The sequence below is a fragment of the Eptatretus burgeri genome, chromosome 5, assembly GCF_056783735.1.
Source record: "Eptatretus burgeri isolate ZD-2024b chromosome 5, Ebu_testis_v1, whole genome shotgun sequence".
In the NCBI taxonomy this organism is placed as follows: domain Eukaryota; kingdom Metazoa; phylum Chordata; class Myxini; order Myxiniformes; family Myxinidae; genus Eptatretus; species Eptatretus burgeri.
Genome location: NC_140965.1, coordinates 6,886,278 through 6,913,327, shown reverse-complemented (window position 1 = coordinate 6,913,327; position 27,050 = coordinate 6,886,278). Strand labels below are relative to the sequence as shown.

The 27,050-nt window shown below is 44.1% G+C and overlaps 1 protein-coding gene across 4 annotated transcripts in view; it reads right to left on the bottom strand.

The window, feature by feature from the left end:
- LOC147025789 (kinesin-like protein KIF13A) overlaps nt 1–27,050 on the bottom strand; it is a 178,372-nt gene that overhangs the window by 107,535 nt on the left and 43,787 nt on the right. For all 4 annotated transcript variants that reach the window (XM_085880595.1, XM_085880594.1, XM_085880597.1 and 1 more), the window contains exons 3-4: nt 13,962–13,995; nt 10,150–10,210 (exon numbers count right to left, since the gene is read on the bottom strand). In XM_085880595.1, coding sequence (XP_085736721.1) covers nt 10,150–10,210; nt 13,962–13,995 — 95 coding nt within the window. The remainder of the gene's footprint in view (nt 1–10,149; nt 10,211–13,961; nt 13,996–27,050) is intronic.

Here is a 27,050-nt window from a genome sequence, read left to right as displayed (position 1 = left end):
CATGTGAGAATCACTTCCGAGTCGGATGCGAGGTGGCACGTGAGAATCACTTCCTCGTCGGATGCTGGGTGGCAAGTGCGAATCACTTCCGAGTCGGATGCTCGGTGGCACGTGAGAATCACCTCCTAGTCAGATACTGGGTGGCATGTGAGAATCACTTCCGAGTCGGATGCTGGGTGGCATATAAAAATCACTTCCGAGTCGGATGCGAGGTGGCACGTGAGAATCACTTCCTCGGCGGATTAGAGGTGACACATGAGAATCACTTCCTCGTCGGATGCTGGGTGGCAAGTGAGAATCACTTCCGAGTCGGATGCTGGGTGGCACGTGAGAATCACTTCTGAGTCGGATACTGGATGGCACGTGAGAATCACTTCCCAGTTGGATGCTGGGTGGCACGTGAGAATCACCTCCTAGTCGGATGCTGGGTGGCACGTGAGAATCACTTCCGAGTCGGATTCTGGGTGGCATGTGAGAATCACTTCCGAGTCGGATGCTGGGTGGCATGTGAGAATCACTTCCGAGTCGGATGCTGGGTGGCATGTGAGAATCACTTCCCAGTTGGATGCTGGGTGGCATGTGAGAATCACTTCCGAGTCGGATGCTGGGTGGCATGTGAGAATCACTTCCGAGTCGGATGCTGGGTGGCATGTGAGAATCATTTCCCAGTTGGATGCTGGGTGGCATGTGAGAATCACCTCCTAGTTATACGCTGGGTGGCACGTGAGAATCACTTCCGAGTCGGATGCTGGGTGGCATGTGAGAATCACTTCCGAGTCGGATGCTGGGTGGCATGTGAGAATCACTTCCGAGTCGGATGCTGGGTGGCATGTGAGAATCACTTCCGAGTCAGATACTGGGTGGCACGTGAGAATCACTTCCCAGTCGGATGCTGGGTGGCATGTGAGAATCACCTCCTAGTTGGATACTGGGTGGCACGTGAGAATCACTTCCTAGTCGGATGCTGGGTGGCATGTGAGAATCACTTCCGAGTCGGATGCTGGGTGGCATGTGAGAATCACTTCCGAGTCGGATGCTGAGTGGCATATAAGAATCACTTCCGAGTCGGATGCTTGGTCGCATGTGAGAATCACTTCCGAGTCGGATTAGAGGTGGCAAGTGAGAATCACTTCCTCGTCGGATGCTGGGTGGCATGCGAGAATCACTTCCGAGTCGGATGCTGGGTGGCATGTGAGAATCACTTCCGAGTCGGTTGTTGGGTGGCATGTGAGAATCACTTCCGAGTCAGATGCTGGGTGGCATGTGAGAATCACTATCGAGTCAGATGCTGGGTGGCATGTGAGAATCACTTACGAGTGGGATGCTGGGTGGCATGTGAGAATCCCTTCCGAGTCGGATGCTGGGTGGCAAGTGAGAATCACTTCCGAGTCAGATGCTGAGTGGCAACTGAGAATCACTTCTGAGTCGGATGCTGGGTGGCAACTGAGAATCACTTCCGAGTCAGATGCTGGGTGGCACGTGAGAATCACTTCCTCGTCGGATGCTCGGAGGCACGCGAGAATCACTTCCTCGTCGGATGCTCGGAGGCACGTGAGAATCACTTCCGAGTCGGATGTTGGGTGGCATGGGAGAATCACCTCCTAGTTGGATACTGGGTGGCACGTGAGAATCACTTCCGAGTCAGATGCTGGGTGGCACGTGGGAATCACTTCCGAGTCGGATGCTCGGTGGCACGTGAGAATCACTTCCTCGTCGGATGCTGGGTGGCACATGAGAATCACTTCCGAGTCAGATATTGGGTGGCATGTGAGAATCACTTCCAAGTCAGATGTTGGGTGGCATTTGAGAATCACTTCAGAGTTGAATACTGGGTGGCACGTGAGAATCACTTCCGAGTCGGATGCTGGGTGGCATGTGAGAATCACTTCCGAGTCGCATGCTGGGTGGCATGTGAGATTCACTTCCTCGTCGGATGCTGGGTGGCATGTGAGAATCACTTCCGAGTCGGATGTTGGGTGGCATGGGAGAATCACCTCCTAGTTGGATACTGGGTGGCACGTTAGAATCACTTCCGAGTCAGATGCTGGGTGGCATGTGAGAATCACTTCCGAGTCAGATGCTGGGTGGCACGTGAGAATCACTTCCTCGTCGGATGCTGGGTGGCACGTGAGAATCACTTCCGAGTCAGATACTCGGTGGCACGTGAGAATCACTTCCTCGTCGGATGCTGGGTGGCACATGAGAATCACTTCCGAGTCAGATATTGGGTGGCATGTGAGAATCACTTCCAAGTCAGATGTTGGGTGGCATTTGAGAATCACTTCAGAGTTGAATACTGGGTGGCACGTGAGAATCACTTCCGAGTCGGATGCTGGGTGGCATGTGAGAATCACTTCCGAGTCGCATGCTGGGTGGCATGTGAGATTCACTTCCTCGTCGGATGCTGGGTGGCATGTGAGAATCACTTCCGAGTCGGATGTTGGGTGGCATGGGAGAATCACCTCCTAGTTGGATACTGGGTGGCACGTTAGAATCACTTCCGAGTCAGATGCTGGGTGGCATGTGAGAATCACTTCCGAGTCAGATGCTGGGTGGCACGTGAGAATCACTTCCTCGTCGGATGCTGGGTGGCACGTGAGAATCACTTCCGAGTCAGATACTGGGTGGCATGTGAGAATCACTTCCAAGTCAGATGTTGGGTGGCATTTGAGAATCACTTCAGAGTTGAATACTGGGTGGCACGTGAGAATCACTTCCGAGTCGGATGCTGGGTGGCATGTGAGAATCACTTCCGAGTCGCATGCTGGGTGGCATGTGAGATTCACTTCCTCGTCGGATGCTGGGTGGCATGTGAGAATCACTTCCGAGTCGGATGTTGGGTGGCATGGGAGAATCACCTCCTAGTTGGATACTGGGTGGCACGTTAGAATCACTTCCGAGTCAGATGCTGGGTGGCATGTGAGAATCACTTCCGAGTCAGATGCTGGGTGGCACGTGAGAATCACTTCCTCGTCGGATGCTGGGTGGCACGTGAGAATCACTTCCGAGTCAGATACTGGGTGGCATGTGAGAATCACTTCCAAGTCAGATGTTGGGTGGCATTTGAGAATCACTTCAGAATTGAATACTGGGTGGCACGTGAGAATCACTTCCTAGTCGGATGCTGGGTGGCATGTGAGAATCACTTCCTCGTCGGATGTTGGGTGGCATGTGAGAATCACTTCCGAGTCGGATGCTGGGTGGCATGTGAGAATCACTTCCTAGTCGGATGCTGGGTGGCATGTGAGAATCACTTCCTAGTCGGATGCGAGGTGGCAAGTGAGAATCACTTCCTCGTCGGATGTGAGGTGGCACTTGAGAATCAATTCCTCGTCGGATGCTCGGTGGCACATGAGAATCATTTCCTCGTCGGATGCTCGGTGGCATGTGAGAATCACTTCCAGGTCGTTTGCCAAGTGGACTCGTTAAAATGACAACATTAAAGCAACAAATAAATGAGAAAATAAGTAAATTGTCCGAAATTTTTTTCAAAATTTTCTTTTCTCAAAATTAATTCACCTCAAATATGATTTGTTTACTTGAGAACAATTTATTGCAGAAGACAACCATGTGCATAATCTAACATGAGAACCCACTCATTTGGATGCTTTCCCAAAGCAGAGCTTCATCCATTCAAATCACCACAAGTTCATGTTTTGTAAATGCCAAACAAAAGGAGGAAAGCACATACAGACTTAACTGTGGGATCAAATATTAAAATCCATTTATGGCAACAATGAATACAGAATTTGAAGTATCCATAGATGTTCACCATTAATTTCAAAGCTCCTTCTCAAAAGTAGAAGCTGCAAAAGTAGAACAGACGACGGCGAGGAGATGCCATTAACATTCAGTGGTACCACCAACCCAGTGTTCTCCAGTATTAACAGCAAGAGGTTGGAGAGGGGGAAGGGGTGCAGGCAGGTTGGTCACCATTAACCAGAATCTCCTCTGGGCCCACTACATCGACACCGTTGCTCCAATACAAGTGCAGGACAGAGGATGGCAAGTCTGCTCGCATCCATTGGCTCGCATTCTATTCCATGTCCACCACCTACAATGCTCAGAACAAGGCTCAGGTCAAGAAAGTGATGAAACTGACCACACACCTGGATGGGAGCATCTGAAACAACACCAGAAGGCTGACTATCTAGGACAGTGATGCGCTCACTTTATGAGCGATGTGTGTGCCATCTGCATGATTGACTGGAACAAGTCATCCTGCCTACTTCAACAATTACTCCTGTTCCACAATTGGGTGCCATCAAGAACCATGAGAGTGGCATCGTGTTGGAAACTACCCCACCTTCAAAATCCTCACTGAAATAAGCATTACCATTCCTTCATCACCAGATCAAAATCCTGGATATATTATAAAGTACAGGGAGAACGACACAGCACAGATGTGAGACATGATGCCCACCCGCACAGTCTCACATGAAAACTCGGTGGTTGAAATGTCAGACTCGAGTTTTCCCTACTGGTCAGCTATACTTGATCGGTGGCACTTTCAATTTTGAATATGGATGTTCCTCAGTAAAATCTTTTTTTTTAAATCGCAAGTGGTTTAATACTAATGGTTTCGGGAATTAGTGTCAATGTTGTTCACCGAATAACTCTTAATTTTTACCACCTCCTGGAGCCAGGGGTTGGTGGATGAATCAGCTGCGTTAATACACGGTATTAAAAACATTAATAACTCAAGAGTTCATAGAACACCTTATCCCATGCAGTGCTCAAGTATATAATTGGATTGAAATAAAATTATGATTTTAAAGGTCATATATATTAAAAATTCTGGAGGTTTCGCACCGTTTGTGAACAACAACATCGCATGATAATATTTGTCGTTGGTGACTGTTAAATAAATATACTTTAATTAAACACCCTGTTACCACAAGATGTGTTTGTCAAGCCCAGAGTCATGCATTGAAATGTCTTGTAATGACCGTGTGCGATTATTTGGACCATGTTTGAAAGGAGGTCCAACGGCTTTTATTCATTCGCCAAATGTCTTCGGACGGAAGAACAGCCGCATAATCTAGGCACGGCAAACTCGTCTTTAGAGACCAGCATAAAGAGGCAACAATGGTGTCAGTAGGAGTTGGCAACTTCCTTACGGTGTGCAAGCGCGGTATTGGGAGAAGAATAAAGTTCAACACACCCGTATTGAGTTCTTTGCTCGTGATTATGCTGAGCCACCTACACCGATGATGAGGTCTTGTACACCACCTGATAGAACATGCCCAATTACTGGAAAACTGGAGGTTTTTGGGAGTAATAAAAAAGCGATTTGTGCTCTCCAGTGTTCAAGTGTATTGATAAATTGAAACGAGAAAACATCTGAAAATGCAAAGCCCAGCCGCTATGTATCCGGACTTCTTCTTCTGTATTCTGAGTGGTGCCTTTGACCTTTTGACCAAATTCTTCATCTGTCTTCTCCATAGTCTAGCAATAAAGCTTTATTGAAAATTTGAAAACAAAAGCTCAAATGGTATAACAGCTGCGGTTTACAAAAATTCAAATGATAATTAAAATTTCAGGTCAATTGTATGAAAATCGACGATTTTGTGTCATGCTGCTCTTTGACCTTTAACCCAAATTATTATTTTGTCTTCTCAAGATTCTCATAATAAAACGATGTTGAAAATTTCATGACAAGCTCAAATGGTAAAGAATGATTTTTTTTAATGGCCCAGACAGACACGGGTCACGTCAGGTCATATTAGATCTGCGACTTGCTTCAGGTACCATGTCAACCTGTACTAATCTATTTCATGGTCGGGTTGTCGGCGACGAAACCATCTCCCCCACCAGGTTTTCTGGTGATGAGGGTGTATGATATGGACACCCAGCAGGATGAAGAACAAAACCTGTCAAAGGGTGGACGAGCTCCTTGTGAGCAAACGGTCATCCACATCTCGTGCCCAACTGGGTCTGTCAATGTCCTCCTGCAGTTGGGTTACTTTTTATTAGGAGGTTGGTGGCAGGATTTGCACTCCGGCAACAGTAAAACCCTTCATTCCGCAAAACATTCTAAAAGCATTTTTAAAAATCTGAAAACCCACTCCGTGGGAGTACCTCCTGGCAGCTTCCCTTCGCAGGGCAGCTCACCGGATGACAGGATTGGGGCGAAGCCTTGGGACCCCCAATCTTTGATAATAGAAGGGAAACCACAGAGTATCCTTCCTGGGTCGGATTGCGGTCGTGTGTGTCGGGGTAGTGCTGAGGTGTCGTCCACCAGACAGCAGTCTCCTTGGGTGAACCTGAGGCGGTCTCTTCGGGTGAGTGCCTGGAATGTCCTATCTCAAAGAGAGGATGATCACCTGTCTCTGTTATCATCTGAGCTCAAGTGTTTGGACCTCAGTATTGCAGCAATCTCTGAGGTTCGGAGACCGGATTGCGGCAAGATCATGGCGGGTGGTTACACCGACCATTGGCCTGGTCGCTCTGATGGTTACCATACCCAAGGTGTTGCTGTCGCTGTATCCAATAAGCTGACTCCAATGATAATTGAGGTAATACTGGTCGAAGAGTGTGTAATGAGACGAAGGATTCATCACTCCTTGGGTGTCATTTCCCTGGTCTCTGCATACGCTCCGAGTGAGGCAAGTGATCTCACCGTGAAGGACGCATTCCATGCAATGCTCGAGTCTTTGGTCGATCAGTGCCCCAGGTGAGATACTCTTCTAGTCTTGGGGGATTTCAATTCATCGACTGGAACTGATAGCGATGGTTATGAGACATGTGTTCGTCCCCATGTGTCTGGAACTGTGAAGCAGAATAGCACAAAATTCCTCGACTTTGCAAGAAGTCATGGACTTCAGGTGGCTGGTGCATGGTTTCAACGCCCACAAGTTCATTGCTGGACTTGGTATCCCAACGCTGGCGGTGTGGCAAAGGAGATTGACCACGTGCTCAATGATGGTCGCTGGAAGATGATCCAGAACTGCAGGGTCCACCGGAGTGCTCAGTTCCTCAAGAGCAACCACAGGCTTGTTGTAGCAACTCTGAAGTTTCAGCTTAAATCCAGGAGAATGGTACCATCCCAGCCTCGGCTGGATGTTGGCAAGCTCAAGGATGACAGGGTAGCTAAGGAATTTGTGAACAGAATGAGTGGAGATTTCGGGGGTCTGGGTGCTTTGGGGGATCTTGAAGAGGTGTGGAGTGCCTTCTCGACCACCATCCTTGATGTTGACGGGAGATGTCTTGGAACTCAACGAAAGGCGAAGAATAATTTCTCTCAAGGGACACTGGATACCATTGACCAGAGTGGCAGGGTCAGGCTGAATGGCAAAGCTGAGCTGTTCATAGAGTTGAGGCATAAAACTGTATGTGCACTTGGGGTGGACAAGGAGGCCTATGTGTGAGGAATCTGTGAGGGGGTAGAGCATCACCTGTGGTCAAGGGATTCTCATCCTGCAAACAGGGGAATTCACGCATTGCGTTCATCCAAGCCCCTCCCTCGGTGTACTGCAGTTGGAGCAGAGGGTGGTGGGCTCTTGACAGAGGAGTCCGAAGTGAAGGCCCGCTGGGCCGGTCACTTTGAGCGGCTATTCCAGGCTGACCCACCAGCTGTTGAGTTGAATGTCAGGGGTGTTACTATCCCTATTGTTGACCCTCCAATCAACTGTGGTCCACCTTCGTTTGTGGAAAAGCAGGCTGCAGTGAACCAGTTAAATTGGGGTAAATCTCCTGGGATCTGGGGCATCCATGCTGAACTTCTCAAGGCTGGTGCAAATGCTGTACTTGTATCGTTGCATGCAGTTCTGTGCTCTGCCTGGAACACAGGCATCATCCTAACTGATTGGAAGAGGGGCGTTGTTGTCCCTCTCTGGAAAGAGAAGAGTGATCGCCAAGACTGCACCAACTACTGAGGGGTGACGCTGCTCTCAGTGCCGGACAAGGTCTTTGCTCGGATAATTCTTGATAGGGTTTGCCACCATCTGCTTGAGCACCATCGGCCAGAGCAGCCAGGCTTTACACCAAAGAGGTCAACAATTGACCGTATCCTTGCTCTTCGGGTCCTCACCGAACTGATCAATCTGATGTCTTAACTATATTCTGGTACTGAGAGTTCTGTGAGATGTGGTAATGCCATCTCTGACTTATTTTCAGTTGTCACCTGAGTTTGACAGGGGTGTGTACTGGCCCCCACACTTTTCAGCACTTGTATGGACTGGATTCTGGGGAGAATGTCGTAGAGATCAAGCTGCGGTGCATCATTTGGGAATGTCAAGATCTCTGACCTTGATTTCGCAGATGATGCAGTCAACTTTGCAGAGACTCTAGATATCCTTTTGGGGGCCCTCAAGGTGCTGAATGAGGAGTCGGAGCCACTGGGATTATTAGGATGGGGAAAAACTAAGATCCAGGCTTTCAATGACACCTTGGATGCTGCTATTCTGTCTGTACCTGTTTGTGGTGATGATGTTGAGGTCATGAAGAGATTGACTTACCTTGGCAGTGATATTCATGTCTCTGCTGGCTGTGAGCCAGAGGTCAACAGACGTTTGGGTCGGGCCTGGGGAATCATGGATTCACTGGATCATGGGGTGTTGCGCTACCCGTACGTGTGCGGAAGGATGAAAGTCTGAGTCTTCAGGTCCTTCGTGCTTCCAGTCTTGCGCTCTGGATGTGAGACTTGGACTCTGACCAGGGATCTGAGATGGAGACTTCATTCCTTTGGTACCAGGTCTCTTCGGAGAGTCCTTGGCTGTCGCTGGTCAGACTTTATGTCCAATGAGCAGATGCTGAAAGAGACTCAAATGAGATTTGTTACCTGCATGGCCCGTGAGCGTCAACTGCGGCTGTATGGACATGTGACTCGTTCTTCTGATGCAGATCCTGCTCACCAGATTCTATCAGCGAGGGAGCCTCATGAGTGGGGGGAAGCCAATGGGCCGAACACGTCTCGTGGTTGCAGCAAGGTTGATCAACATGTCAAGGAGATGGGGATGGACCAGGCATCTGCCTGGAGATTGGCCAGACGGAGGACCCTTGAGTACCGGCAGAAAGTTGACGCAGCGACGCACTGTTCTGGCGCATGCTCCCATACCTGACCTGACCTGACAGACACATAGAAGTGATTGCAAAACAGTCTCCCGCTGCATGGGGGACGGGCTCATAAAATAAAGATTGCAGAAAAAGATCAATTCCAGAAGCTTACCATTGACGCATTGGCTTTTACACCACATTATCTGACATGTTACATTCGTTCTTCGTGGCAGTTGTTTGTTTCCTTTACGATGTCCTTAAAAACAGTAAGTTTCCTGTTTGGAATGATTTCCAATTTTGTTTGACTGCCAGTCAGGCAGACAGAGTGAAGAAATTTCACTCCTCTCCGTGCATGGCATGAATTCAGAGACAAAGTAAAGTAAAACGGCAGGTGACATCCCGATTCATGTTCAAAATATAACATTCAATTGAAATCAAGTTCCTCCTCGATCATAAACTGACGTTTGTGGATGGACAGACAAAAAGAAGTGAGCCAATTGCTTAACACAAATTTTCACTTCACATGTGTGGGGTAATAATTAATATTAAACTCTAAAAACCACTATAATTCAATATCACCACCCAGACACAAAAGGTGGTCTTACATTTCTCTCTACAGGCTAAGAAAATCAATAGCTTGTACCATTGATAGCAATGATGGAATGATGTCGATCAATTGCTCCCAGAATTGGAAAAAGGTCATGAGATATGAATAAGTGGCTGCCAGCATGATTGATCATTGAGCAAGGCCCCAAGATAATCTGTTGGTGTTCGCATTCAAATCCACAACAGGGTGAGCGACTGTGTGCGTCACATCACAACCTCCAGGATTTTCAGCTCAAGGAAGCAGTGGCAATGACCAGTTGGAAGGAATGACCAAAATCCATTTGGAAGGAAAATGCACAAACGAGTAAATAGTGTAGTTTCTGAGCTCGAGGCGAGAGAACCTCCAATACATACCATGTTTTTCCTCGTTTTGTTGACCAGTGATCAGCAGTACAACAATGAGAGCTCATCTAAAGGCAACAGCTCAATCGACGGCAAACTAGGAATGTCAAAACTCCAGACCGAGTCCAGTTTGGAAGCACAACTGCACAAAATTTAGAGCCATTCCTACACGAGACAAAAATCAAGAATGATAGGTTTATTTACCGGAGTATTTTTCTTTCTGCGTTTCATGGATTGACCAGAAGCAGTAATCAAAAGCAAAAGTCTGAAACCACACATACACATCACATTAGTGGGGTCACAAAAATGAATGTTTGTCAAAATAAATAACATCACTTTCAACAACGTGGTAGATTTGGCTGCAGAAGTGGAACAGCTCAGCTGCAAATCCACATGTATGTGTGGGGATGGGGAGGGGGGGGGGGAGAGATTCCAATGAAACATCAAAGTAAATCCTCAATCAAAGGCAGCCAAAGATTTATCAGTTATCTAGAAATATGTCAGCCTGGCTAAATAAGACCAAGATAGAACAACTGATGATTTAAAACAATGAGCAGCATTACTGTGTGAATCTCTCGGAGTATAAGTTGTATAAGTTGCAAATTATGGGTGTATTATCCCACACCCTTTTTCAAATGGATAACAGGAACAAAGATTACATTAACGGTGGTCTCTCAGTCTTCGACCACCTCCTTTCTGGTCTTGCACCCTCTGCACTTTCCGTGCTTTGTCCGCTCCCCGCTCCCCACTCCCCTCTCCACCCCCCCGCCCCCTCCCCACCACGTTTCTGCAGCGCTTACACAGTCCCCCATCAACCCCCTAATGGTGAAACTCTCAAAATCCAGCATCACTGCTCATTCATTCCTCTATTTTTCCCACTTGTGGAACAAACTTCCACATCCTCTCCAATGTCATTCTTCCATCCAGGATTTCAAGACGGCGAGCTGTTCACCAGCATTTCAGATTATCCCCCATCCAAAACCATCATCTTTTCTACCCCCATTAACTCCCCCACCCCTCCCAAATTTCCAGTTTTTCTTTCCTGAGAATTTGCTTCTGTATCCATGTTGTCCACCCTTTGCATCCTCCCAACTTCCTTTATTTGTCCAAGTCTCCTATTTTACCCTTCAACCCTGCTGTGAGGATTTCCTCCCTCTCTCTCTCGACTGTTCCTTTTGTTCTGTTGCATCCTGATCCATTCAGTGTTCTAGCTCTTCAACGAGCCTTCAGCTTGTAAACCCACAAAAAAAAATTTTTTTAATGTATTAATTTTTTATTTTTTTAACCGCTGTATTTGTGGTAATCACTGAGCCACCAGTGAAACAAATCGTTACATTTGGTTCATTTCTACAATAGTAGAATGACATGCACACACCAGAAAGTATTCACACCCCCTTGACTTTTGTCACATTTTGTTACAGCCTGAATTTAAAATGTATTAAAGTTAAATTTTTGTCACCGATCTACACAAAATACCCCACAATGACAAAGTGAAAACACGTTTTTAAAATTTTTGCAAATTAATTAAAAATGGAAATCTGAAATGTCTTGCGTCAAATAAGTATCAACCCCTTTGCTATGACACTCCAAATTGAGCTTAGGTACATCCAATTTCCATTGATAATCCTTTAGATGTCTCCACAACTTGATTGGAGTCCACCTGTGGCCAAATAATTCACTTGATTGGACACGATTTGGAAAGAAACACACCTTTCTTTATAAGGTCCCAGTGTTGACAGTGCATATCAGAGCAGAAACTCGACCATGAAGTACAAGGAACTGTCCGTAGAACTTAGAGATAGAATTGTTAGTGGGCATACATCTTGGGAAGGGTATAAAACAATTTCTAGAGTGTTTATGAAGATCCCAAGAGCACAGTGAGCAAAATAATATAATGAACTACCAAGACTTTTCCTAGAACTGGCCGTCTGACCAAACTGAGCAAGGAGGACTTTGGTCAGGGAGGCGACCAATAACCCAATGACGACTGACAGAACTACAGAGTTCCTTGGTTGAGATGGGAGAACCTGCCGGAAGGAAAACAGTCTCTGCAGCACTTCACAAATCGAGGCTTAAATGGGAGAGTGGCCATACGGAGCCACTCCTGAGAAAAAGGCAAGGACAGCACACCTGGAGTTTACAAAAAGGCACGTGAAAGACTGAGAGCATGAGGCAAAATATGCTGTGATCTGATGAGATGGAAATTGAACTATTTGGCCTGAATGCAAAGCACAACGTCTGGCGGAGACTGAGCACAACTCATCACCCATCTAACACCATCTCTACCGTGAAGCATGTTGGTGGCACAATCAGGCTATGGGGATACTTTTCAGCAGCAGGGACTGGGACACTGGTAAGGATAAAGAGAATAATGAATGGAGCCAAATACAGGCAAATCCTTGAGGAGAACCTGCTTCAGAGTGCAAAAGACCTGAGACTGTGGCAAGAATTTACATTCCAACAGGACAATGACCACAAGCATACAGCCAAAACAACACTGGAATGGCTTCAGAACAAGAACGTGAAAGTCCATGAGTGGCCAAGGCAAAACCCAGATTTGAATACCATTGATTAATCTGTGGAAAGACTTGAAGATTGCTGTTCACTGACACTCCCCATCCAACCTGACAGAGCTTGAGCAAATCTGCAAGGAAGAATGGGGGAAAAATTCCCAAATCCAGATGTACAAAGCTGATAGACGTACCCAAGAAGACTCAAAGCTGTAATCGCTGCCAAAGGCGCTTCGCCAAAGTATCGACTCAGGGGTTGAATACTTTTGTAAACTAGAGGGGGAGCACTCGGTAGAGTGCAAAACCTCCACCACCAATACTGCTGGGTCACTTAAGTGAACCTGATATCATATTCATTGTTGGTCAAAACGGATCAGACTCTACTGAACCACGATTGAATAAACTAAACTAGATGGCCGTGCATGGAGAAATGCCAAAAAAATAAAATCAAAATTTTTTTGAAAAAAAAAAAAAAGTTGCAAAATTTCTGGGGTTTTTTTTCTCTAACAATTTTTTTTTGGGGGGGGGGTTGGAAATCACTTAAAACATGTAGAAATGCAAAAAAAAATATTCAAATATTTTTCAAATAAAATCGAAATTTTTTTGAAAAAAAGTTGCAAAATTTTCTAGGTTTTTTTTTGGACCAAGTCCAAAATCTCATGGCATGATCCTTGGATCATACCTAATCCCCCCCACCAAGTTTCGTCAAAATCCGTCCAGGAGTTTTTCTGTAATACTGTTCACAAACAAACAAACAGACAAACAGACAGGGGTGAAAACAGTAACCTCCATCCATCTTCGATGGCGGAGGTTAATTCGATATTTCTGTATTTCGTTTTCATAAGTTTGTAAAAATTTCTAAAAACATGTTTTCACTTTGTCATTATGGGGTATTTTGAGTAGATTGGTGACAATTTTTGTTAATTAAAATCCATTTTTAATTCAAGCTGAAACACAACAAAATGCGACAAAAGTCAAAGGTTGTGAATACTTTCTGAAGGCCTTGTATTGTACATATACAGCACATATATAATTATGAAAGGAAGCATAATGTCTGTCGGTTGTGTGCAGTAATTAAGGTGGTTAATGAGTCAATAAACCTTACCACAACCACAAGCAATCATTGACATCATATTACATGCTGTGCCTGAAAAGACTGCTACGACGACAGTACAAGCGTTATTAGTATAAGTTATGCATGCATGCACTTCCCTACATTTCCATGTGTTTGACAAAATTAAAATGTGAAACAATGAAAATTATTCTTCAAAAAGAAAAATAATAATAATGATGAAAAGGAAACCCCCAACCCCGACAACCGTTAAACAACAAAATAACAACATTTAATAGCACCACGGATCAAAGGTGGGATTGCTTGCTGCAAAGACAAATGGATGGTTACGGCTTAAAATATAACAATGACATCATAGTGCAAAATCAGTTGATGAGCAAAAGTAAGAGATCGTGACGTCATTGGTGTTATGCTTCCTCGACACTTTTTCATACCTTGGAGTGCTTTTTGGGGTTCTGGTGGTTGTTGCTGTGGGCAGGGAGAAGAAAAAGGGAGTGACAATGATTATTGTGCAAGCTCATACTATGCTGACACAAAGATCATTTTAACCCACCTGCAGAACTACATCCAATAAAATTTTACATTTCATGATTGGTGTACATTGTGCCGTATTTACAAAAATCCTACTGATAGGCCGGGTCTGTATTCGGACCTGAACCAAAATCTAATCAGCTTGTTATCGTCACCTACACAACTCCTCCACCAACTTTTGGCATAACTCGTTCACAACTTTTTGAGATATCATGCTATCTATCCTTTTTTGTCCGATTTCTCAATTACGACGAATCACTATAAAAAAAAAAAAATTCTCTGATCTGGATCCGGACCCGGATCTTCACCAAAATCGAATCAATTCTTCCTCGTCATACACCCAACATATCCACCAAGTTTCGTCCGAATCCGTACTTAAATTTTTGAGACATCCTTTTCATAGATAAACAGACAGGAGTGAAAACATAACCTCCAACTAACTTCGGTGGCAGAGGTAATAATAATAATAATAATAATAATAATAATAAGAATAATAATGAGAGTGAAGTTGATTGCGCACCATTGTAAATCCCCACGCTACCCACCGAAAGCAAAATTGAAAGATGGCAAAAAAAATTCCACCAGGAAAAACCAAAATCAAATATCTCGAGTCAAATATTTTTTTCCGTTTTGACTGTTGTGGCCCAAGTCACCACCACTTGGAGCATGAACCCAGGGGACAAATTTAAGGCAAAAATCGTTACATGTTTCATGTACCCCTCAATGTTGATTGCATATACAAAGTTTAGTTATTTTTTTTTTTAAACGGTTGGAAAATGTGCCCATAACTGCATTTTTCGGAACGACCTATTGACCCCAACCCAGGAGGAGGTGGTCCAAAATGATAGTGCTCTTGCATCTTCTTACCACATGGTGATCATAACCACCAAGCTTGGTGGATTTCTGCACAACCGTTTAAGGAGATAGCGTGGCACATGGACAGACGGACAGACGGACGGACCCAATTAAAATATCTCAATATCTCCATTTCTTTAAAAAAGCGTGGAGAAGATAATAAAATAATGAGTCATCTCAAAATGAACTTCAATGCAGCATGAAGCCATTGGGCTCATCAAAGCATGTGCAATGGTAACCAACCTACGATTGTTTCTCCATGCTATTTCGTTTTCAAATGCTGAGCATCAAGGAAGCATCACGTACCATTATTAGCTCACCTGGACTTTAGTCTGGTGAACTTATGCGATCGAGCAGTGTCCGGAGGTGAGTGTGTGTGTGTGTGTGTGTGTGTGTGTGTGTGTGTGTGTGTGTGTGTGTGTGTGTGTGTGTGTGTGTGTGTGTGTGTGTGTGTGTGTGTGTGAGTCATCTTCTTCTTCTTCTTCTTGTGTATGGCAGCTTTCATTTAGTTGGGGCATGACGATGCCACTGATGCTCTGCCCCTATACCTCTACCGAGTGCCGTTCTAGTTTAACAATACGAGTTCCCTTACAAGAAACTTTGATGCAGGACGAGGCCATTCATCCCATCAAAATCTGCGGTATTATCACCAACCTATGGTTGTTTGTCCGTGTTCTATAATTTTAAATGTCGAGCATCAAGAAAGTTAAGTCTTTGATAAGACTTGGCCGGCGTTTGAATCACTGACCTCCCAGACTCAGAGAGGATGCTGGAACCATCATGATGAAAACTTTAAAATTTTGACTTTAAGGACTTGTACTGAATAAATTTGAGTAGTTCTGAATATATGGGAAAGACAAGACACCAGCAAAAGTGTCATTCGTTCTACCCCTCCCCCAACCACCCTTGGCAACTGTCCCCACCTGCTCACACCTTTATGTACGTTTATGCCCAATGCCACATCCAACAGCACCCGCACGAGACTGCACATGGGCTCAGCTATCATCAATTTCATAACTCGTCAACAACAGAACAAACAAGAATTGGCAACAACGTTGGACCACGTTGTCACCTGAGCTCCTTGCCAGCAAGACATTTCCATTTATGATGGTAAAATAGCACAAATGTCAACACCCTGACAGTCAGCAGTTCTCATTTCTTGCCTGGATAGCATTACTGTGCCCAGACAGTAATACGTGAACTCATTTTGGGATTTAAGAAAAACGAGGCCTGCTTGGATATGTACACTCCGAGCTGAGGTTTGGGTCTGCCCAGGCATGCAGGAGCGGCAGATTTGGAATGTACCGGGCACATTTCATGCTTCTTCAGCCACACCCATACCAAGCGAGTAAGCATCCAAGAGCACTTGTGAATACAAGGGTGATCCAGGGGGTTGAACATCGTTTTGTCATCAAAAAGGTTTTTCTGTATTCAGTAAAGTTCACATTATACGACTATAATGTTCACAAGTCTGGAGACTGCGATGGTTCACGAGCAATGTACACGGTTCGCCTTTTTTATTTTTTGACCTTCGAGGGGACGCCACGGGCAAACTGGCGGGAATCGGGAAAAACGTAAACGATGAAAGTTGTAGTTCACGAAGAGCACTACTTGCATACCAACCTTCATTCGAAACAGTTGAAAACCCGAGGAGCTCGATGCCCAATTTATTGATTTTTTTGACATTTTCTAAGTTCGTGACCTTGTGACCTTGACCTTGAGACGAAAATTGAAAATCGAGCTCCGTGGGGCTATGCAGGTGCCATTGGGCTAACCAAATACTGAAACCCCTGCCAGATTCGACAAACCCCCTTGGAGAAGATGCAACTTGAAACCGGCTACCCCCTAAAAACATGTTTTTGGGGCATGGCTCCACCCATAATGGGCGCAGCATGCCCATTCTCAGGAAAACACAATTAGATCATGATACAAACCTCCCACCCAAATTTTATCAAGATCGGATCAAAACCCACGGAGCTATGCTCAGGACAGACAGACAGACAGACAGACAGACAGACAGACAGACAGACAGACAGACAGACAGACAGACACACACATACACACCCATAATGAATATAGTCGTCACTTACTGACTCGTGAACCAATAAGCACTCCAATTAAGGTTTAAAAGAGTGAAAATGACAGATATCAAGTGCCACGAGAACGGCACTTGGTAGAGCACATACCTCTGTAAGGCTGAACAGTTTATATGTTGTATCCCACCGATAGGCCGGATCTGGATCCGGAACTCAACCAAAATCTTATCGGCTTGTTCGTCACCTATCAAACTCGTCCGTCTCGTTTTGTCACAATTCATCCACAACGTTTTGAAATGTCGTGCAGTATATCGTTCTTGGCCCTAATCTCTCAATGGTGAAGAATCACTTGGAAAGTGAAAAATAAAAAATAAAAAAAATCCTCGTTTATAGATCTTCACCAAAATTGAAACGATTCGTCCTCGTCACACACCCAACCTGTCCAGCAAGTTTCATCCGAATCAATCACAAAATGTTTCGAGATATCCTGTACGGCATCAATCAGATCGACAAACAGGGGAAAACATAACCTCCGTCGATCAACTGAAAGTTGACAAGAGTGTACGAGTTGCCATGGGAAGCGAAGCAACACTGACATTTTGGGCATCACTCATCCGTCAGAGGAAGAAAGAAGCCTCAGAAACAAAACAGTCATCCTGAGTGCTGACAGGTGCAGGCACATTCTGGTCCTGTTTCTTCAATAACAATCTCCCTTCAGAGCTTCAAAATAACGATACACCACCATCTCTTGTCAGTCTGCATCCCGACACATGACCTTTTCCTCCCCCATTCACCATGCCATAACCCAACACCCTCTTACATACAGGTTACCGCATTTCCTCCCATCCTCTCTTTCGCTCTTCCAGTTTGGTCATTCCCAGGTTGTTTGTGGTGTCTCACCTGTAGCCCCGCTGGCCTACTGTCACTGTCTTGTCTTGTCTTCCTCCCCTTCATGTCACCTTGCTCTTCCATAAACCTTGATATTATATCTTTAAAAACGAATCTAATTGCTCCCATTCCAACAGATCCATTTTTTTTTAACCTTCCCTCTGCAGTGCCCCAGGCCCAATACTCAGACAGCTATGTTGCCTTCGGTAAGGCAGTTGAAACTCCCATTCAATGGCTTTAAATTATCATATTGCTAATCCATGAGTCTCGATTTTGCATACGAAAACAAGATTCGCTGGACAGATTAGTTGAATAGTATGAACCAGTTTTGTACGATTTAATCTGGAATAGAATATGAAAACGAAGAGTAAAAGCAATTTAATGAATTAGGATTGGAACATTCACACCTTCCTTCAATCCATGACAATCATGAGGTTTCTTTGTCACCTGAAAGGATGGTGCAGAGGTAGCGCACTTGCCTTCAAGCTGTGTGGCCAGGGTTTAATTCTCGGCCCAACTGTCTTATTGGTACTTTGGAAAAAGGCTGTTGTACCACAAAGTACAGTCACTTCGATGGCTGTTCAGTCGGGTGTCCCGTCTGCTTGCATTAGTTGGTGGATGTGAAAGATCCCACGGTGTCTTTCACAAAGACTAATCAAGTCGTCGCCAGAATTAGTCGAATGTTGGGCCTGGCAAGCCAGTTTGTGAAAGACTTGTACCAAAACTTTCCATGGCTGACCCCAGCGAATGGGAATAAGTTGAGTAATCCTATTACTAGTCCAAATCCAAGTCTAAGTCCGACTATGAGTCCTTGTCCTAATTCTACTACTATTCCTACTCCTCGTCCAACTTCTACTATTAGTCCTAATCCAAGTCCTACTCCTAGTCCGACTACGAGACATAGTCCTAGTCCTAATACTACTACTCATGCTAATCCTAGTATACTACTACTAGCCACGGGTTAATAACTCATAAGGATGTGGATCAAAGAACCAGAATTGAAAGAAAACCACGAGTTACAAATAACAGTACAACAGGCATTTTTCAGACTATTCAACATTGTGTTATCTACTCGTTCAGACGCAAGAATAACATCCGTCAAAAATGTCAGCATACAAACTAAAGGTCCTTCGAAAAAAAGAGTGAAAGCCTCGATTAAGCATTAAACAAATCCTGACCTCAGGTCCAAACTGATAAAAGACAACAAAAGCGAACGCAGCTTTTGGGAATTTTAAAAATGCACTGAAAAAAATTAATAATCCGTCAAAAATAAAAACAGATAAGGAATAGAAATTTAAAAGCAACAAAACAACAACTGCATGTATTAAACTAGAGGGGGAGCACTCGGTAGAGTGCAAAACCTCCGCCGCCAATACTGCTAGGTCACTCAAGTGAATCTGATATCCTATTCATTCAATTTGACGTCAACAGTGCTCACAGAGTTATAGTTTGCAACTTTCCCTTTTACTTTTAACTTTTACATACTCAATTCATTCGTCATAACTGGATTCCTTGAGACAGAAATTGATTTTACGTGGGTATATCCACCTGAAGTTCCAAAATCAGCCGCAATTATAATTTTGGCATGGTTTTTTGTTGGAAATCATTTATAACATGTAGAAATGCAAAAAAAAAATGAAATTTTGTTGAAAAAAAAGTTGCAAAATTTTTTTTTCTCGAACAATTTTTTTTTGGGGGGGGGGGTGGAAATCACTTAAAACATGTAGAAATGCAAAAAAAAAAATTCAAATATTTTTTCAAAATGGCCGCCATAGCGGCCATATTGGATTTTGGACCAAGTCCAAAATCTAATGGCATGATCCTTGGACCATACCTAATCCCCCACCAAGTTTCGTCGAAATCCGTCAAGGAGTTTTTCCGTAATACTGTTCACAAACAAACAAACAGAAAGGTGAAAACAGTAACTAAACCTCCATCGATGGTGGAGGTTAATTAACGATGCCCATCTGAATTGGGCAAAACACGCTTGAGAATAACAAAGCTACAACATGTTCTTATGCCTACGATAAAGCTGTGGCTACAATAGTCTGTGAAAATGGCTTCAGTGTCCATTAACAATGAAGTGTCCATCAGTGTCCATTGGCTGTACCCGGTTCCATTATAAATCATTCCGCCCGTTCACACTATGACCGCCATCGTCCATGCTGACTGTCAACCGCCGTGTCTGTTTTTTGGTCTGCAACATAAAGAATGATTTGGTGGTATGCGTATAAATCACTCCGGGGCAATCCCACCTTCTCAGGTTCACAACGTCTCGTGAGTGTATATCTTACAAAGCAACAATTGGTTTTTTGTCAGGTATCTGCGCACAAATTCATTTCAAAAAAAAATAAAAAAAGACTCATAAACATCATTATCTTTTGAACGAAGCAGATTTCCAAAGCAATTACTACAAGAAACAATGTCAAGCAGTGACCCAGAATGCAAGGGGTGACCCAGAATGGGAGTATCACATGGACTGCAAGACCCAGGTAAGGCTTGCTTCTTCCCAATTAATTTATGTCCTTTGGAATGGTAGGTGGAGTTTAATGAAGAGAAGAAAAGTAATCCTCGATCTTTTTGGAGCATCTACGAAATGGACAAAACTGAAAAACTTCGGATTTTTTATTTTTTTTTAAAGAGGGAGTGGCATGGACAAGTGGAAACACCTTCACCAATGACAACATCGACCTTTGGTCCAAAAAAACAGATGAACACAATCTAGTAGGCGGGTGAGAATGGGTGGTGCAGAATGGAACCTCAACCTATGAAACAAATGTCTCTTTTTGCTCCTGCCCCCCCAAACCCTCGTTTAATCTCCCAACAGTTTTCCTTCACATAAATGCTACTTGAGCCTCAATGTTCTCTACAACAGAACACAAGCCAATATTTATTCATTTGTTGTGTTTACTTTCTTGCTCATTTATGTCTGCAACACACATTTATGAGACAGAGAGACAGAGAGACAGAGATCATTGAGACATTGATCAAAACATTTTCTCTGTAAATCTGTAGAATCAATGTTCTAAATAAAGCAAACGAGATCCTGGCACCCAGCCTGCCATTCCCTCAATGTGATCTTGCGGTTGCAACACTCACCATGCTGTTTCAAAAAAAAAAATATGTGCAGCTGTCCAGACATACAGGCAAGGAAGTGGACGCTCAGCATGCGGAGCGTGCACACATGATGTGCGTTTTCAAACGAACATCGCGCTATTGACTCCACAAATACAGTGAGCCTGAACGTTCACCGAGTGCATGCGTTGTGGTGTCACACAAATTTAAATTTAAATTTAGAATACGGTACACGTGCAATTGTTGGCCTCAGCATCACTTGCTAGGAAAACACATAAATTGCTTTGGGCGAGGTTTTACGAGGGTGGGTTAGGGAGAAAGAAAAATTATTATTTAAAACCGACAATGAATAATTTCCACCACGATTTCCTGCAGAATCTCATGCAGGACAAAGACATTAATAGACATCAGTGAACATTAAAACAAACAAGGCGTTCCTCCCGTCGCTTCGCTGACGGATTCAATCCAAAGACAGCACATTATACTTATTTCAAAACCATATATTGCACATGGACCTGCGAGTGTCAATGAGGATGTAAAATGTTGTAAACCACACACACAAAAAAGGATCTTTTATAATTTGTAATTGTGGTGGCCATGGTCGTTGTTGTTGTTGTATGTGTGCTCCTCTCATGTCCTTGTGTGGGGTTCCTGCTGTCACAGCATAACAACTATTACCATAGGAACCGCAACATTAAAGCTCAAGGTCCCGCTTCGTCTTCCTCAATTCCAGAAGCACAGGGTTTAAAAGAGGCAAGTAAATGTAATTAAACAAACCAATTATTGGTTCTGCTCGGCAGACACTTTTAACCTGCATTTACTGAAGTGAAATGTGTAATTCAAATCCACGTTTAAACATTATTTACAGCATTTACATGAAAGAGTGGCAATTTCAAAATGGTTAACCGTAATTGTTCTGTTCCTGAATAAAAATCGGACTCAACAGAAATATCCGTGGATGAGGTGTCGAGTTCCATCATTTCCTGATGGTACAAGCGAGCAGCGGCAGTGGACATAACACAAATACACATACAAGGATAGAGGCTTCTCCTTTCACCAATAGATGCAAAAATCTGGGATAATTTATGTTGTGGCCCCACAACCAAACAAAAACTAGAACGGCACTCTTCGACGTAGCGACGACCAATTTGCTTCCACCCACATTATTGCATAATTATACATACTTGTACCAAGTTTGATTTAAATTACTTCAGCTGTTCTCAAGTACCACATTTTTTTTTTCACCTGACCGCTGCGCTGACCTTTCACCTCAAAATCCAAATCAGTTCATCTTTGCATCATAATTATTATATTAATACCAAGTTTGGTCAAAATCCTATCACTGGTGCACAAGTTCGCACAGTAACCAAATTTTTACCGAACAGGACCTACGACCTTTGACCTCATAATCGAGTCAGTTCATCTTTGCATCATTACACATACTTGTAAGCAAGTATGACTTGTATCTCTTCCGCCATTCTTAAGTTATCACGGAAACGAAAAACTATCACGGACAGATGGCCAAACAACCAGAAAACATGATTTCAGACTCCATTAAATAAAATCACCAAGTCTGCTATGTTCACACAAGGTAATCCCACAAGGTTCAAAGTTCACTCACTGGCAGCGATGGTCAGAGGTTTGGGTAGAACACACCCATCTACGAACCTTTGGGACCTGCTCCTTTTGAAGCGCCATCTACGAATCTTTAGAAGCTTGGTGAACCATTTTAGGTAACAATCCTCATCAAGCACACGCGATACATGCTCAGCTGCCCAGATGACCCCCGCTTTCAGGGGTTTCTGCACATGGGCACCGAGCATTCTGGGGTGCATTACATAGTTTCAAAAGTCCTGTATTGGAGAAACACAGCCATGGCACTTTGGATTTGAACGTGGGTTCCCAGCATCATGAGCCACGAGTTCAGATGGGAACACCGATAGGCCAACCTGTTATTCGGGAACGACCACACCAGTCAGAAAATTCAAGGGACAAGGAGTTTCCTGGGAAAGCCACATTTCCAGCCTGGCCTCCAAAGCCAGTCGACAACTGGGAATCCTCCGTCGTGCAAAGTCCTTCCTCGGCACACCTGAGCTCCTGACCACTTACAAAGCTTTCGTCCGCAGCCTGATGGAGTACTGCTCTTCCCTCTGGACTGGTGCTCCTGCCTCCCACCTTTCTCGGCTTCATGCTGTAGAAACCAAGGCATTTCGGATCGTTGGCATCTCCCGCGATGAGGCCGAGTCTATGGGCTTCTCACTCTCTCACCGCAGGCAGGTCGGTGGTCTTTGTCTTCTACCGTCTCCTCTCCGGTCTCGCCGCCCCCTGCTGTGTCAACAATTTGTCCCCACCATATTTCCACAGAGCACTCATGGTCCGCCAACAACCCCCTTCTGGTAAAACTACCAAAATCGCGAATCACTGCCCACCTTCACTCTTTCATTCCTCTTTTTCCCACCTTTGGAATAAACTCCCTCACTCTATTCATTCCCATTCTTCCCTCCAGGCCTTCAAAACAGCTGCTCACCACCACCTCTTATCATCCCCCATCCAAATCCTCCATCTTTTCTACCCTCATTAATCCACCCCAAACCCACTTCCTTCAAATTCCCTGCTTTCCTTCCTGAAAGTCCCTGTAATGTCCATCTTGTATTCCCCATGTTCCCCACCCCATCCCTCTCCCTTCCACAGATCTCCTGATGTCTCTGTTCCCCACCGTTTTGTCCTTCCCACTCCCGCCCCTCCTGTCTCATGCCCCCCTTGCTGTGCGTTGTGTGTTAGCTCTCATACGAGCCTCGACAAGGTATACAAAAAAACAAACAAAAAAAACTTTACATTCCCGTCTGAAAGACAGCGTGCTTCAAAATGCAGTCAAATTTCTCCCTGCAGGTATAACAAATACAACGCAAGACATCGAGGCACCGGGATGGCATTTATATATTTTTATTTTTGGTCTTGGCAGATTAAACACTGAAAAAGAAAAAGAAAAATCCAACAATAGACAACCTGAGGTAAATCTAGCGACCAACGAGCCATCCGGTTGTCCCTCAGCCAACAACACTTGGACTTCCAAGGAGGTCTCCATCCAAGTACGAATCATGGGCTTGCCTTATTAGCTTCCAAGATCAGACTATTTGCATTCACGCCGACAAGGATCACAGAAAAACTGATAAGAACAGGAATGAAGTCACTGTTTTGTATCATCTCATTCATTGCACCGATGGGAACACTAAACAATGCTTCGTCGCTTTTCCAATCAGGGATCACCAGGTGAACTTACTGGACTTCTTGAAAGAGGGGTTCAATGATTTGTTTTGTTTTTATTCAGAAAGATTCAAAGCAAGGAATCTCTTCTTATTCTCTGTCGTTTTTCAGAGTATGATCCACATGCCTTGGTGGGGTTGTACGAAGGAAGTCGTCCCGAAGGTTCGTAGACATGCACGTGATGCCCAAACCTTCGTGCTTCTTCACCGTGATGGGAAGCTCATATCTGGGGTTTGTCGATGCACACGGTAAGTATAAAATAATAATATTTACCATTAATCATGTTTGGGAGGAGGTTGTGGGTGGGGGGCAGGGAGTAGGAGGTGGATGGGCTGCGAGTGCCGTTATAACTTAAAGGCAGATACTTTTTGTTTGGCTCCGGCCCCACAAGATAAACAATACTTGATTTTTGCATCTATTGGCAAAAGGAGAGGCCTCTATCCTTGTATGTATATGTGTGTTGTATCCACTGCCGCTGCCTGCTTGTACTAATAGTAAATGGCACGAACCCAACACCTCGCATCCTCAGATATTTCTCGTATTTGATATATTTCACGTGAGTAACGGTAGGTTAAAAGTGCCTGGTGAGAACTCATTCGATGTAAACACACACACACACACACACACACACACACACACACACACACACACACACACACACACACACACACACACACACACACACACACACACACACACACACACACACACACACACACACACACACACACACACACAGTGTGAAAGGCCTCGTTTAGCATTCATTCATACGTCGTTTCAAAAGTTGTGTATTGTCCAAAAAAAAAAAACCCCAAAACTTATATTTCAACAAAGACCCAAAATCCGAGATACCTTAAAGAAAAATCCAGATGTCCCTCAGCTGATAATTTTTGGATCCTATCCAGTAAAAGTAATAAAAAATAAATATTATAAAAAAGAAAATGCTTGCACTGAAAATTCTCAAAATTCTCTAAAGTCTGCCTTTTGTTCAGGAGGTACTTTGGCAACAAAGTTATCAAGCCAGAGGAAACATTGTAACCAAATGCAGGGAAAATTTCAACAGTAAGAGACGCAGCATAAGATTGCCAAGAACCGGGTTAAGTAGAAGGAAGAATGAAGTGAAAGTGGTGTGAAAAGCGTTCCAGTTTGAAATCCGAGCATGACTTCCAGAATCGTGTGCAAGGTCATGAAATTGTATCGCCAAGTTTCAGCAGTCTCACATCATCACAAATCCATTTGTGAAGCAATACATTGGCATTTCATGCACGGCTTCATGTAATTACAACTCGCTATGGAATCAATTGCACGGTTTTTAGGATTTCATAATGTTTGATGAGCCAACAGTAGATGCTGGTTGCATATGCAGTGTAAACGCGAGTTATCTCCAGCACCGAAAGTGGACGGAGGTTATGTTTTCACTCCTGTCTATTTGTATGTCTGCCTGTCTGTGAATAGGATATCTCAAAAAAGTTATCGATGGATTCGGATGAAATTTTGTGGACATGTTGGGTGTGTGACAAGGACTAATCGCATTTTCACAGTTTTTCATTCCCCCTGATGAATCATGAACCACAGGGAAACTATCCCCCTTTTTCCCGTTGAAACAATGCTAATCATCTCGCCCGTTCCTGGTGCGACGAGACAGGCTATCGCAATTGCTCTGTGTCAATGAGTTTGTGAATGCGTTCCTCCACACGCAGTTCCAATATAGATAGTTCATTCTCAGATATATATATATATATATATATATATATATATATATATATATATATATATATATATATATATATATATATATATATATATACATTGTAATCTATATTCATTGTGATAGCTTTTTCCTTTCTTTTGTCCATTTTTCATTTTTCAACGCATTTTTACATAAAAGTGATAAACAAATAACATCCTACGGCTCGTTTGCACATCTTTGAGACCACTTGGGACCGCTAAGATGCAGGGCCACATGAAGCTCACAACCAATCCGATCGCTTATGAGTGGGGCATCGATTGGCGAGTAACCCTCTCGACTACCAGGGTCTTTGTGGCTGCTTATAAGTGGCCATACATCATCTCACACCTTGATTTTGGAAAGGAAGGAGAAAAAACAAATGGTGGACATTACTGAGTCTGTGCAGGTAAAGAATTTGGTTCACTGTTGGCAAACCATAGCTATCGGCTTCACTCTGTTCAGAGTCTGGACAGCATCAGTTAAGTCGTGCGACGTCACATGGAAAAATACAGGTGTCGTATTATTTATTGATGGCCGGGAAGGGTGTGAACACCAAATGCACTTTTCACAGTTGAAGCGTCTTATAAACGAGCCTATAGAGGAAGAAAGATTATGGCCTGTTAACTGTAGGGTGAGGGTTGGGAGTGGGGGAAGGGTTAAGAGCAGCCCAAGTGAACCAAGTACAAACGTTGACCAGACAATCAATAATTTTCTAAACAATACATTTAAATCAGCAATTGGTGAAAGTGAAAAATCATAAAAGTTTGCATACAATTCCCATATTAAAATTGTAAAAAGTCCAGCACATGACATGGCAGTAGAATAATGTCAAGCTCATACAAGAAACAATGCTTGGAAATGCATGCAAGTTGTGCTGCGGAAGGCACTCGACTCTCATGCTGTTGGCATTAGAATTGGAGCTGTTCTTCCGCTTATCCATCACTTTTCCTTCACTGACCTCAACCCCACAAATTGTCATCATCATCATGCAATCGTTCACATCAGATATGCAACCCAACATCACCAGATGAGACAAACAACAACATTCTTGACGATGTTAATCATGGGGACAAACGTAGCGCAACTCACGCGCAGTCCCATTCAATCCTGACCGTCGAACTTTCAGGAAAGTCAGACTTGCACGG